Source organism: Tamandua tetradactyla, chromosome 1 (genome assembly GCF_023851605.1).
Source record: "Tamandua tetradactyla isolate mTamTet1 chromosome 1, mTamTet1.pri, whole genome shotgun sequence".
NCBI lineage: Eukaryota > Metazoa > Chordata > Mammalia > Pilosa > Myrmecophagidae > Tamandua > Tamandua tetradactyla.
Genome location: NC_135327.1, coordinates 124,333,761 through 124,349,304, shown reverse-complemented (window position 1 = coordinate 124,349,304; position 15,544 = coordinate 124,333,761). Strand labels below are relative to the sequence as shown.

Below are 15,544 nucleotides of genomic sequence, written 5' to 3'. Positions count from 1 at the left end.
TTTTTCTTGTTTTTGTTTTATTTTTCTGTTGTCTTTTTATGTCTTTTTCTGAATTGATGCAAATGTGTGGGAAATGATCATGATGATGAATATGCAGCTATGTGATGATATTGTGAATTACTGAGTGTGTATGTTGGGAATTTTGTACTTCTTGTAATTTTTTTTTTAATTAATAAAAAGTTAAAAAAAAAAAATTCCGAGGTTCCTAAAGCAGTTAAGTATTGAATTACTGTATGAGCCAATAATTCCAGTTGTACGTATATACCCCAAATAATTGAAAACAGGTACTCAAACAAATACTTGTACATGAATAATAGCTACGCTATTTACAGTTGCCAAAAGGTAGAAACAACTCAGATGTCCACCAATAAATGTATGGATAAGCTAATTGTGTGTGTGTGTGTGTATATATATGTATGTGTACACAATGGCATATTATTCAGCCATAAAAAAGAATGAAGTACAGATACATGCTACAGTATAGATGAACTTCAGGCACAAAAGGTCACATATTATATGATTCCATTTATATGAAATATCCAGAATGGGTAAAATCATAGAGACAGAAAGCAAATTGGTGGTTGCCAGGGGTTAGGGCAGCAAGCAGGGAAGGGAAGAAGGAATTAACTGCTTAATGGTTATGGGAGTTCATTCCATAGTGATGAAATATTTTGGAACATTAGGTAGTGGTTATAAAATGTTGTGAATGTACTAAATGTCACAGAATTGTTTACTTTAAACTGGCAAATTTTATGTGAATTTCACCCCAATAAAAATTGGTAGATATAGATAAAAAGAGGAAATTGGATCAGAAGTATGCATACGGGCACAAAATAATGTTCTGAAAATAACATGTACTGATATATTCAACTTGGGTGGTTGTTTTTGTCCTAGGATGAAATGGAGAAACTGGGGTTTGCCATAAAAGACTCTGATATTGTCTCTACTCAGGACCAACATCGGCTATTTGGGAAATTTGCGCAAATAATACAGGAAAAAGAGATAGAAATTGAACAATTAAATGAGCAAGTTACAAAACTTCAGCAGCAACTTAAAATTACAATGGATAACAAGGTACATTCATTTAAACTTGGTTATTACCTGAAATTAATTTAAGCTAGAAATTTAAACAACAAAATAGTTATAATTTTAAGTTTGACATTGGATTTAAAAAACAAGCTTGAATCCTCCTTTGCCCATTAATTTTAATCTATTTAAACAAATTATCTTAGCAAGCTATGTGTATTTTTGCCCTCTCCTAATATCATTGAAGGGTTTTAATGTTTTCCATCCCTTCTCTGGTGACCTAGATTGCATCATGTCATTCTAACCAAATCTATTAAATTATGGGTTAGATAAGATACTAACTTTGGGTACCATCTGCTATAGACCTTATTTCAGTACTTCATCCTTTTTAATTACTGATAATGTAATTAAATCAGTAATGAATGTACTGATAATGGTTATTTTACTTATAGAAAACCATCTAAAAATGTAAATCACTATATTTGCAGAACTTTCTGAACAAAGTTCTACGTGAGCTCCTTTTTTGATATGATGGAAGAGATATTAGTAAATATTGAAATTAAAGTAACACAGTTTGTCTGAGAAGTATATTATTTTATAGTGTGATCATCCCATTGAGGACCTGCCCTAAGATGAAATGAAATTCCCAAAATATAAATACTGATTTATTACATTTGTTACTTTTTTTCATTGACTACCAGGTTATTGATGAAAAAAATGAACTGATAAGGGATCTTGAAACTCAAATAGAGTGTTTGATGAGTGATCACGAACGTGTGAAGCAGAATAAGGAAGAAGAAATAGAGAAGCTCAATGAAGTGATTGAAAAACTTCAACAGGAATTGGCAAATATTGAACAGAAGACATCAGTAGATGCTAGTTCATCCCCAGAAGTGGCAGATAGTTTAAAACATCAGTTGGATATGGTAATGGCTGAAAAACTGGCTTTAGAACAGCAGGTAGAAACCACTAATGAAGAAATGGCCTTCACAAAAAATATACTTGAAAAAACTAATTTTAAAATGAGTCAGCTCACACAAGAATTATGTAGCTTAAAGAAAGAACATGAAAACATGGAAAAAATCCGTAGTGTACCAGGGGAAAGTGTTAGCATGGCTGTAGATAATCTGAGCAAAGATAAACCTGAACTGAAAATAGTCCTTTCTAAGGATACTCTTAAACCCCTAGAAAATCAGACTTACCTCAAACCTTTTGAAGAAAACAGCAAAATTTCTGTAAGTAGTTTGGAAACAAAGTTGCTACAACTTGAGAGCACTGTTAACGCAAAGGAATTAGAGCTTATCCAGTGTTATAAACAAATAAAAGACATGCAAGAGCAAGGGCAGTCTGAAACAGAAATACTTAAAAAGAAGATTGAAAACCTACAGAAAATACTTGAAGAAAAAGTTGCTGCTGCTCTTGTGAGTCAAGTGCAACTTGAGGCAGTTCAGGAATATGCTAAATTTTGCCAAGATATACAAATAGTTTCCTCAAAGCCTGAAAGAGCAGGTATACAGAATGTAGGTCAACTAACAGAAAAGGAGATGGAGTCAAATGTAGCAGCATTAACCTTGAGAATATCAGAATTAGAAGGGCAGGTAGTTGAAATGCATACGAGTTTAATTTTAGAAAAAGAACAAGTAGAAATTGCAGAGAAAAATGTTCTGGAAAAAGAAAAGAAGCTGCTAGAACTACAGAAGCTATTCGAGGACAATGAGAAAAAACAGGGAGGAAAAGAAAAGAAAAGAAGCCCTCAAGGAGATTTTGAAGTCCTCAGGGTTAGTTTATATTTGGTTTTTCACTTTAATACCCTAAGTAACTTTCTTTTCCTTTGTTCTTTAAGCTGATTACTAATTTTACCAAATTAAATATTAAGTTCTATACATCTAGCAATTCACACATAAAGGTTTTTTTTAAATATCATTATTATAATATTATCATCACTTCAGTAATGGATACAAACTATTTTGTGGTCTTCAAGTCACCATATTTAATTCATTAGCATAATCATTAAATAAAGTAACCAGAAGAAGCTTTGAAACATTAAATTTAATCAGATGTCTTATAGGACTTAAGTGGTTTTTTTCTCCCGTACTTTCCCTGTAATATGCATGTTACTTGGTGTGTTAGTTTGTAAGCTGCCAGAATGCAGCTTACAGTTTTGGGATATTGTATTCCTTTTTATAAAAGGCAATAAGTTACAAGTTTACAATTCTGATCCTATGAAAATGTCCAAACTAAGGCATCCAGGTAAAGATACTTAAATGAAGGAAGGCCAGTGGGTCTGAAACACCTCTGTCAGCTTGGAAGGCACACTGGTCTCTTGCTCATGGGCTCTTTTGCTTTCAACCTCTGTTCCTGTAGGGGTTTCTTACTTTGCTTCTCTGCGGCTAACGTTCATCTCTTTGCTTCCCTTGGCCCTCTCCAGATTCTGGCTTGTTTAATATCTCATGGGAAGGCACATAGCAACATCTGCTGGACTCCAAGGATCTCCAAACATCTGTGTCTCTCTTCTCTGAAGTAACTGTTCGCAAAGCAGCTACATCTGCTTTCTCTGTCAGCTCTGAAGTTTGTTTTTTCTGACTCTGTCCAAAATGTTTCCTCTTTTAATGGTCTCCAGTAAACTAATCAAGACTCACTTAGAATGGGTGGAGACAGATTTTCATCTAATCAAAAGGTCACACCCACAATTAGGCATGTCACATCTCTGTGGAGATAAGCTAATCAAAAGTTTCTGCCCTACAATACTGAATTAGGGTTAAAAGAAATAGCTACTCCCCACAAGGTTGGATCAGGATTAAAACATGGCTTTTCTGGGGTAATGCTACTTTCAAACCAGCGCATTCTACCCTCTAGACCCCCCAAAAGATGCTTTTTTCCATATACAGAATATCTTTACTCAATCACAGTATCACAAAAGCCTTAAACCATCTCAGCAAAAATACAGATAAAATACAAAGTTAAAACCAGTACTAAATCTCATCAAAGTCTGTTACAGACATGGTCTGTTCTAAGGCAAAAAATTCTTCTCTGACTCTGGACCTGTAAGACTCAGAACAAGTTATCTGCTGCCAACATACAAAGGAAGGACAGTCATAGAATACACATTTCCATTGCCACAGAGAAATCAAAAGGAACACAGGGGTCACTGGACCCAACAGTTCTGAAAACCTGCAGAGGAAACTCCATTGGTTTTCAAATTCTGAGAGTCATTCATCCTCAGGGCTTTAAAAAGTGGCAGTCTCACCCTTTCCAAGGGTCTACACAGCGGTCGTCCTCTCTCTCCAAATGCTGGGGGTGAGTTGCAACGCAGAGATTTATTGGAGAGAACACCTTTTTCTCAGTTCCACTCTCTCCATATATCAGGGAAGCACCTAGGATCTATGCCATCTCCTAGGTACATGTTCAACCCCTCCAGAAAAATGGGGTGGCAGCCAGGCTATCCCCAATCTCTGATTTATGTGCTCCACCCTCGGCCCAACTCTTCCTGAACAATGAAGTGGAAGGCCAGCCCTCTGCTTCTGGGGAAAACTCACTCTGTCTACGTATGTAGGTGGGTCTGCTCTCCTGGCCTGAGGTTTCCTGGCTTTAGATGTTAGCTGCCATTTTTCTGCCTCTGAAGCCATTTTTCCTTCAATTTGTCCCTTTTCTGTCCCTGTTATTCCAGACTGGCAGTGGTTCCATTTATACTGATCCAGCAACACTCTCTTGTTGGTTTTCTGTGCAGTATGCTAAGATAAATATGCCCCATCAGGCAAAAGGACTTTCCACAAATCCTTTCTGGATAACTTGATTTCTAATCCTCACTTGTCCTGTAATCGCTGACCGCTTCCATGTTTGGTTAAATCCTCAGGTAGAGCCCTATTCACTGGGTCTCACTTTCTAGAAGCTGAGAATTTTCTAGACCATCAATTTCTGTTTTTCTTTGTACCTGTGGGTTCAGTTCTCAGCTTAGCTCATTCCTGTCAAATTTTACTGTAAGCTTCAAGGAGCAGCCAGATGGCATTTTCCACATTTAGTTTGGAGATTTCTTCTACTAAATGTACAAGTTTATTATTCTCAAATTCTGCCTTCCTTCCTGTTTGGAAGGACACATTTATCATTTCTGTCTAAAGCCTCATTACAAGTATCTTTGGAATCCACAATTCTGCCAGCAGTCTCTTCAAAGAATTCTAGGCCTTCTCTTTCATTCTTCTCACAGCTCCACCAGAATCTTCCCCTTATACATTTAAAAAGCTGTCTCAACAAATTTGGTATTTGCAAACTGCAGCACCCCACTTCTCTGGTACCAAAATTTATTTTAGTTTTTAAACTATTGAAATGCAAGATACCAGAACTGGAATGGCTTTTAAAAGAGGGAATCTTAAAAGTAACAAGTTTACATTTCTAATCCTATAAAAATGTAAAACTAAGGCATCCAGTAAAAGATACCTTAAGTCAAGGAAGGCCAGTGGGTCTGGACACCTCTGTCAGCTGGGCTGGCATTTACTGGTCCCTTGCTGCTGGGCTCCACTGCTGTCAGCCTCTGTTCCAGTGAGGGTTCCTTACTTTGCTTCTCTGGGGCTGGCTTTTATCTCTTGACTACCTTTGGCTTTCTCCACATTCTGGCTTGCTTAATATTTCATGGTGATGTCTGCTGGTCTCCAAGCATATCCACACATTATGTTTCTGTTCTCTAAAGCAACTGTTCCCCAAGCAACTACGTCTGCTCTCTATCAGCTCTGAACTCTCTCCAAAATGTTTCCTCTTTTAAAGGACTCCAGTAAACTGATCAAGACCCATGTGAAATGGGTGGAGACATGTCTTCTAATCAAAAGGTTAAACCCACAGTTGGGTGTGTCGCATTATTTTGGAGATAATGTAATCAAAGTTTTCTGCCCTATAGAATTAAATTAGGATTAAAAGACATGGCTATTCCGATGAGATTGGATCAGGATTAAAACATGGCTTTTCTGGGGTATGTAATGTTTTCAAACTGGCACACTGGGTCACTGAGTAAATGTGTAATTTTGAGTAGTAGAAATGTGGTCCATCTGAACACAATATTCTATAATTATGTAACTTTACAAAAGGTAATAATTCTTTCCATTTACTAGGCTTTTACCTCCTAAATCACTGGAACTATCAATTACTACAAGTAATGTTAAAATAGTGATTTTCTGTGTATATAACTTGTAAGAAATATCTTAGTTCTGGGGGTGTCTGTTGAGGAAAATGATATAAATATAAAACACTTTTTGAATTGAAACAAAGAATATTTTCAGAAATAATTTTTAAATTTCTAAGATATATACTAATGTTATTATTTACCTTTCTCTGAAAATCATTCTTACTGTCTCAAGAATATAAAATGATAGTTCTGAAAAGTTTCCTTTCAAAGAAACATTGATCAATTCAGCCCCTTTCAGAGTTATTCCTGGAAATACTTCATTAGAATTTTTAAGTGCCTTGAAATAGCTGAATATATATTTTTAATGATGTTTCTTATGTTTTCAACTGCCGTTTAGACAGCTACTAAACTCTTTCCTACCAATGAAGAAACTATATTTATTGGTGAGTTTAAGAGTCTTAGAACTGAATTGGGAGCTACCAAAGAAGAACTTGACAGTTATAAAGAAAAGGCAGAAAATCTTCAAGAAGAGCTTTTGGTAAGATAAGTAACAGTTCCTAATTTGCCTATTTCTACCTATCTTAATGTCAAAGTTCATTCTCTTCTATAAGAACAAACCCAGATCTATAATTTAACAGCTGTAAAAAAATAAAATCATTTGCGGATTGGATGCAGTTTCAAGTATTATAAATATCTTTACCAGCATCCTCTTGCTTAGCTTTTCTGGGAATCTTTATTAGAAGGATGCTTTCAATTTCCGTTAATAAAGGAGGAGACAGGTTGGAACAAAAGAGGATATTATAGCCCATAAAACCAAAGTTGAGGCTGGAAAAGTGACTTCATTTATATAGCTAATTTGTAACCATACATATATATATGAAAATGTGTGTGTGTGCACATGTATGTATAATATGGAAACTAGGAGTATTTCAAAAATGTTGTTCCTATTTTTCTGAGGAAAATTAAAATGGATTATGCTCCCCTACCCTCAAATTCGCATTTGATATGGAAAATGTTTAAATGCTCTACTATTCTTCATTGTGTTTTAGGAAAAAGAAACAAATATGGCATTTCTTCAGAAAGATTTAAGCCAAGTTAGGGATCAACTCACAGAAGCCAAAGAAAAATTATCCTACTTCTTAGAAAAAGAAGATAAGACTGAGGTACAAGAAAACAGAAAGGTCTGCAGATTAGAGCCACTTCCTTTTAACATGGTTAAAAGCCCTGCATCCAAAACAGATGGGACTCTGAAGATCAATAGCAATCAGACGCCACAGATTCTTGTTAGAAATGCAGGAATCCAAATTGATTTACATAGTGAATGTTCATCAGAAGAAGCCAATGAAATAGTCAGTCAATTTACTGAAAAAATTGAGCAGATGCAAGAACTACATGCTGCTGAAATTTTAGATATGGAATCCAGACATATTTCAGAAACTGAAACTTTAAAGAGAGAACATTATGTTGCTATTCAGTTACTGACAGAGGAATGTAGTACCTTGAAGGCAGTAATACAGTGTCTGAGAACTAAAGAGGTACTTGGTTTTCACCATTTGTATTTTTTTCAATATTCTATGATTTTATTTTTTAACATTCTTTGTTTTTAAGAGAAAAAGGAATTGGGAAACAGTCTCTTACTTACAATACAATTACAACTATAAATCTTTCATTCTAGAGAGCTATATGATAACTTTGCACAAAGTTCCTGTGCAGATTTTAAACCTGATGTTACCATTCCTTAACTCTGAATATTTCTTCTTCTTGTGGTAATGTTCCATGAACAAAAATGAGACTTGTTGCAAACCAAGAATAATTTCATTTATTGTGAGAGGTGTGACGGATTTGATTGATTAGCGTTAAAAAGGAACAAAATATTCATTAGACCACATTTTTTAAGACAAAAATGTTGTTTTATTTGTTTTCTCTAATCATTAGGGATCCTCAATTCCTGAATTAACTCATTCTGACTCTTACCAAACTAGAGAAATATGTTCCAGTGGTAAGTTATATAAATTTATGGAATTTTTATAGTATTTGCTTCAAAATCATTTATATGTATATTTATATACTAAATAGTTGTTTTCTTTCTTCTAGATTCTGGATCAGACTGGGGTCAGGGAATTTATCTTACACAGAGTCAGGTATTTGATATAGCATCAGAAGGCCGAGGAGAAGAAGCTGAAAGTTCAACAGATTCATTTCCAAAGAAAATAAAGGTACTGTAAGACTGACACGTTTTAGTAAACTTAACATTTCCACATTGAACATAACAGAATATTAGCAGTTATGTAGAAGGATTCTCTCTGAAGAAAGAATTTTATAGCCAGAAGAAACCTTGGGGAGCTATCTAGTTTGATTTCCATATTTTCAGATAATAAAGTACAGTCGTTTGATGGTTATTTCTATGAAATTTTTTTTAATAATCTGTGTTCCTGATTTGCTAAAATTGTTTAAGTATTCTTAAGGAATGTAAGTTATCTCAAATGTTTCTTTTTGTCAAACCAGTGAAGAATCATTAAATCATTAGATTACGTTAGATAAATAGAAGAAACTTAGAAATGAAAGCTAAGCGGTAAAGATACCTTGCTTAAAATTTATTTCTCCTCTGATTTTGTAGTCCTTGAAGAAATCGTAATTCTGGCTTTTGGGTTTTGGTTTTTAGGGATTACTAAGAGCTGTCCATAATGAGGGCATGCAGGTGCTCTCTCTCACTGAGTCTCCCTATAATGGTGGAGAGGACCATTCTGTTCAGCAAGTTTCAGAATCTTGGCTAGAAGAAAGAAGAGCTTATCTCAATACAATCTCATCTCTTAAGGATTTAATTATCAAAATGCAAGTGCAAAGAGAAGCTGAGGTAGTCAAATATTATCATTTAAATAATTTTATATTATTTTTTATCACTAGTAAGTCACTTTACAAATAATTATCACTTATGACATGATTTCAGATGGTTACTGTATTTTGTTTAAATGCCCCAAATAACACACACGAGAATAAATTCATATGCACCTAGGCTCTTAATGTTTATTTTGGTTGAGTAGAGTAATATCATTTAGAACATTTGACAAACATGCTTATTTGTGAACTTTTTTTTTTGTACTTTACTAGATTTATGATAGTTCTCAATCTCAAGAGAGCTTCTCAGACTGGCGAGGTGAACTTCTGCTTGCCCTTCAGCAAGTTTTCTTAAAGGAACACAGTGTTTTACTAGCTGCATTTCAAACTGAGCTTACAGCTCTAGGTACTAGAGAAGCAGATGGATTATTAAACTCTTTGGAGCAGAGAATACAAGAACAGGTATCAAAATGAAATTTTGTTTTAAAGAAAACTTTTTAATATCTTTAAGAAAATGAATTATTGGTTAATTTTAGAGTTTTAAGATAATCATAAAAGTCAAAATTTTAACAGATCACTAATTTTTTAGGAGAAAAGTTATTACCTTAAATGTTTTGCCTTTTGCTAGAAAATTCAGAAACTGAATCATACAACTTAGGAAGTTAGAAAAAAAAAGGCAGAATAAATCCAAAGAAAGTTAAAGGAATAAAATAATAAAGAAGAAATCAATGAAATACTTACACTGGTACAATAAAGAGAATCAAAAAGTTATTAGTTGGTTCTTTGAAAAACCTAATAAAATAGAAGTATTAATGGATGTATTGCTTAAGAAAAAAGAGAAAACACATTTTTAATAATATAAGAGTGATCATAACTAAAAATACAGCTGTTAACTAAAAATACAGCTGTGATTTAAAAATCAGAATATAAATAATTTTATGTCAATAAATTTGCAAGCTCAGTGAAATGGATGGATTTTGTAGAAAAATATCACTTGTTAAAACTTATTCAGGAAGAAATGGAAAACCTGAAAAATCTGTAACTAGTAAAGGAATCAAAACAATAGATGTTTTTTTTCATGGGCAGGCACTGGAGATTGAACCCAGTTCTCTGGCATGGCAGATGAGAATTCTGCCTGCTGAGCCACCGGCGCGACTGCCCCAAATAGTAGATTTTTAACTACAATATTTAATGCCCAGATCTTCGTTGTTAAGTGCATTTTCCCTTGAAAAGGACCAGAGCTCCTTGAAGAAATGGATGATTTCAGGGCTGAAGCGGGTAAATGCAAGATGAGCCTGGAATATCTTGTTTTGCTGGCAAGTAAGAAATTGCTCAAAGAATGAAGGGGGCATGTCAAAAGACCACAGAACCAATTTGAAGATTACCAAATTCAGGACACTTTAGGCATCAAACTATGTAATGATATTGATAAATTGTAAACCAGAGAGTAAAATAAGATGTCATAATTTCATTCTAAAACAATTAAGTAATAAGGTAGGAAAAAATTCTTTACAGTCGAATACCAACTAGTAGATGTAGAAATAATGAAGAAATTAGAAAATCACCATGTATTAAACAGTATAATAAATTCAGGCAATAATCAGCAATGGGTACTAAAACTAGAATGAAAATGTTTGATGAGAAAAATATGTTTACATAGTCTCAAAGTAAATTGTCTTACAAAGGGGCAAGTAGTAACTTTACAGTGGAGAATCCTTGTGCACACCACCTCAATCAAATGATCAGAGTTCAAATCACCAATCATGGAACAAAGAGACATCATATCCTGATGATGTACTGAGAAAGATATAACATCAGTTTTGTGGTGCTTTGGTTAAAAATGCATAACCTGAATCTAATCATAGGGAACTTTCAGACTGAAATAAAATGAGGCTACTATACACTTAACAGAATGGACAAAATGAAAAATAATAACACACAGTGCTAGCAAGGATACAGAGAAACTACATCTTTTATGCGTTGCTGATAGGAATGTAAAATGGTAGAACATCTCTAGAAAATGATCTGGCAGCTTATCCTCAGACATTTCAAAAAACAAAAATAATGATGGGAGTGTATGTGGAGAGAGAATGATACAGCAAATATGGTTAGCCTACAGGGAAGTCCTTGTTCTATTTTTTTTTGCAGCTTTTCTATAAGTCTGAAATTATGTGAAAATATGAAGTTAGGAATCAGTTAAAAAAAAAAATCTTCCCACGAGAATTAGAATAGATAGGCCCAAGGTTTTTTTGGTGAATTCTATCAAATAGTCTGGAAACAGCTAAGTCGAGTTTATACATACACTCCTAATTGTTGAGGGTAGAGGTCTATTGGGGTCATGTCCTATCTTTTTGTTAGGAAGCTAGTTTAACCCTGTATCTTAGTTTCCTAGGGCTGCCATAACAAGTTACCAAAACATAGTGGCTAAAAACAACAGAAATTTGTTGCCTCAGTTCTGGAGGCAAGAGGTCTGAAATCTAGGTGTCTCTATAGGACCATGTTCCACCTGAAACCCGTAAGGAAAATTCTGTCCCGAACCCTCTGCTGGCTTCTGGTGCTGGCCAACAGTTCTTGGTGTTCCCTGGCTTGTGGCTGCATCATTCCAGTCTCCACCTCATCCTCTTTACATGATCTCCCAGCCTGTGTGTGTGTCCAAATTCCTCTTCTTATAAGGAAACCAGTCATATGAGATTAGGACCCCCCAATCCTATTTGACCTCATCTTAACTAATCATATCTTCAAAGACCCTATTTTCAAATAAGCTCACATTCGTGGCCCAGAGGGATAGGACTTGATCCCCACAAATCTTTTGGTGGGATGCTATTCAACTCATAACACCCTGTTCCCAAAATCAGACAAAGACAGTACAAGAAAGAAAAAAATAAGCATCTATTTTATTCATGAAAATAGTTGGAAAAATCCTAAACAAATCAATAAACAAAATCCATCAATTTTGTTACTTTTTAAAGACACAGTCACATTAAACTTATCTCAGGGATGCAGGAGTTATAACATTAAAAATTATTCATGTAATTTGTTAAATTTTAACAAAGGGAGAAAATGATCATGTGAAGAGATTCAGCAAAAATAGCTAGCAAAATTTCATATTTTATAATACCTTAAAGACCCAGCAAACTAGAAATAAAAAGGGAATTTTTTAACGAAATAAAGGATATATCTAGCAAAAACATACAGCAAACGTCATATATGAGAGTTAATTACAAGCATTCCTTTAGAATGGGTTCAGTGTCTGTTCAACTTTGTTCTGGAGATGTCATCTAGCACAGCAATACAAGAAAAAGAAATAAAATATATAAAGATTGGAAAGGATCAGGAGAGTGGGGCAGACTTCTCATTCATTTATATAGAAAACCCAAAAGACTCTATACACATAGATTTTTAGATTTAATAAGAAAATTTGGCAATGTTAGTGGATATGAGATCAAAATCTTTTCTCAACAACAAACAAAATGTAATTTTAAAAATTATTATTTATGATAGCATTAAATGGACAAGTTCCTAGAAATACACAAACTACCAAAACTGACTCAAGAAGAAATAGAAAACTTGAAGAACCTGTAAGAAATAGATTAGTCACTTTTAAACTTCCCATAAAAAGAAAGCTCATTCAGTACTAGAAGGCTTCACTGATGAATTCTGTCAAACGTTTAAAGATTAATACCAGTCCTTCACAGCTCTTCAAATAAGTCAATAAAGAGAAGGGAGTATTCACAATTTATTCTGTGAGGACAATACTGCCCAGATACAAAACCAGTTAAACATATTGCAAGAAAGGAAAATTACAGACTTATCCAGTGAGAAAAAAACAATCAGTGAAAACAACAGGCAACTGTGTTTATGTGTTCATAGAAGGCAATGAAAAGTATACAACAACATGAAAAGATGCTTAAGTAAAATGTATTATATTCATACATTGGAATACTATATAGCAGTGAAAATGAATGAAATAGAGTTTCATGGATTAACCTGGATGGTTCACCAACATGTTCAATGAAGAAAGCAAATTACACAAGAATAAATAAAATATGAGCTATTAAAATTTTAAGCATGAAAAATAATATTGTATATTGCTTAGGTATATGTGTGAGTACAAAGAGTACATGAAAGTAACAAACATCACAGTTAGAATTTGACTGTCTCTTGGGCAAGGGTGCAGAAAGATTGAGTTCAGGGAGGTGTACTCGGGGGTCTTTAGCTGTTTAAGTGTTATTTCTTAGACTGAGTGTCTGGGTGTTTATTATTCTTCATGTCCTATTGTATGCTTGAAGTATTTTGAAATAAATGTAAAAATTAATGACTGAAAAGGTAAGATTTCCTAATGAGCAGAAAGAGCAAAATAATATTCTAAAACATTAGCATATATTTTCCATTCATTCTTCAGTCTTCCTGTTTATTAATTTTATGCTTACCATTTTCCCTTTACTTGATTTTTTGCTTTGCTTTGTTACAGGGTATTGAATATCGATTGGCTATGGAATACCTACAGAAAGCAGATAGAAGGAGTTTGTTATCTGAAATTGAAGCACTGCATGCACAAATGAATGATAGGAAAATGACTCTGAAAAGAGAACAAGAGAATGATCCACCAAGCCAAGGTATGTTGAATAACAGGCTCATTTGACTACACAAATAGGTGAAAATGTTTTTACTTTGTTTCCCTTATTAGTATTGTTATTCAAAGCACATTTTCTTCTTGTTCTCAAAATCGATTGATTATTGAGATAATCAATCTATATCAATTACTATAGGAGTTAAAGGATCTAATTTGTTATAAACAGCTATATTTATTTTTAAATGACATTCAGATGTCTTCATCCCTTTAAATCCATTAAATACATTAGCTTTCTTTGTTTTGAATTTTTGTTGTGAACTATAATACATAGAAAAAAATGCAAAGCATAAATAAATGGTATGACAAGTTATTTTAAAAGTATCTGTGAAAACATCAACCACATAGAGAAGTAGAATATTGCCAGTATCCCAGAAGCCCATTTCCCAAACACACTCTCTGTGATAACCTAGAGTTAACCATTATCCTGAATTTTCTTTAGTTTTAGTACCTAAATTTTCTCCCCATTTTGAACTTTATCAAACTGTATTTATTGTGCCTTGTTTCTTTCACCTTTCTTTATAATATTGACTCAAGTGACAGCATTTATCTGTTCAATCATTTTTGTTACTATATAGAATTCCCTTGTACAGATAGTCAACAATTTATGTACACACTCCATGGTTGAACATTTGGGTTATTTTTCCTTGTTAGCTATTAGAGTGAAATTCTGGACACTGTTATGCAGTGCTTCTGATACGTATGTGCTTGAATTTTGGGGTATATACCTAGGAATAGAATTGCTGCTTCATTGGATACGTATCTTCAGATTTATTAGATAATAGCAAACTATTCCAAAGAGGTTGTTGCCGTTTGTATATTCATGTTGTTTAACAGCTTTGTCTGGTAGGTGTGCAGTGAATTCTTATTGTGGTTTTAATTTACATTTCCTAAATTACTGAAATGGCTTAATCATTTTTCATATGATTATTGGATAGTTGGATAGCTGCTTTTGTAAAGTGCTTATTCAGGTCTTTTTCTATCTTTTTTTTTTGATAAATCTTAAAACACAAACATTCCATACATGGTGTATTATCAGTGGATCACAATATCATCACACAGTTGTGTATTCATCACCATGATCATTTTTTAGAACATTTGTATTGCTCCAGAAAAGAAATAAAAAGAAAAAAGAAAAAACTCATACATACTGTTCCCCTTACCTTCCCTTTCATTGACCAGTAGTATTTCCATCTGCCCGATATATTTTAACCTTTCTCCTCCCTATCTTTTTCTTTTTGATAAGGATTCTGTTCATTTAAATTGAACTGCAGGTGGAAATCATTAGAGATTAAAATGAAATCTAGTTTACATCCTGCCTAGTGTAGATAGTATATCTGTCTTCAGTTTTCTCTAAGGTAGCAACAACTAAACTTCTGCAAATTTTGAAGGTTGCAATGTAATTTCATATTTATCTTTGAAAAACTGAAGCAGATTAGAATCATGTTAGGAAGAGCTGGTATAATGAGATAACAAACAAGTCCCTTATAGTTAGACATAGGCTTAATTAAAGATTGTTTTTTAAGGATGATTGGTATTTTTTATTGAAGTTAAATAGAACCCCATTGAAAGCTTAATTAAGAGCACATAGATTCATATTTATATATGTAAAATCTTAGTTTCTAAGAAATAGTTTTTAAAACAAAAATTAACAAACTCATCCCTCATTTTACAATCCTGATTTAACTATTAGCACTGTAGCAACTATGTCTCCATGCCTTTATAATATACATGTGCATATGAGTTTGTTTTTTCACAAAAATGGGATCCTGGTGCATATTTTCTAACCTGCTTTTCTCATATAATTTACTTATGGATTTAAGTTTTCGTTTGTATTTATTGTAACTGACTTGTAGCAAGAGTTTGGTTGGTTTTTAAAAAAAAACACCATGATCCAAGCTGGGGTTTGGACTTCCTATTTCTAGAAGACAGAGTTATAATAA

At 33.7% G+C, this 15,544-nt stretch overlaps 1 protein-coding gene across 18 annotated transcripts in view; it reads left to right on the top strand.

The window, feature by feature from the left end:
• AKAP9 (A-kinase anchoring protein 9) overlaps positions 1–15,544 on the top strand; it is a 206,743-nt gene that overhangs the window by 167,452 nt on the left and 23,747 nt on the right. For 11 of the 18 annotated variants that reach the window (XM_077164310.1, XM_077153106.1, XM_077140570.1 and 8 more), the window contains 9 exons: positions 895–1,074; positions 1,728–2,804; positions 6,534–6,674; positions 7,186–7,671; positions 8,072–8,135; positions 8,231–8,352; positions 8,799–8,990; positions 9,245–9,433; positions 13,443–13,587. In XM_077164310.1, the coding sequence (XP_077020425.1) occupies positions 895–1,074; positions 1,728–2,804; positions 6,534–6,674; positions 7,186–7,671; positions 8,072–8,135; positions 8,231–8,352; positions 8,799–8,990; positions 9,245–9,433; positions 13,443–13,587 (2,596 nt within the window). The remainder of the gene's footprint in view (positions 1–894; positions 1,075–1,727; positions 2,805–6,533; positions 6,675–7,185; positions 7,672–8,071; positions 8,136–8,230; positions 8,353–8,798; positions 8,991–9,244; positions 9,434–13,442; positions 13,588–15,544) is intronic. The other 7 variants (XM_077116955.1, XM_077149718.1, XM_077140571.1 and 4 more) reach the window with 7 other exon arrangements.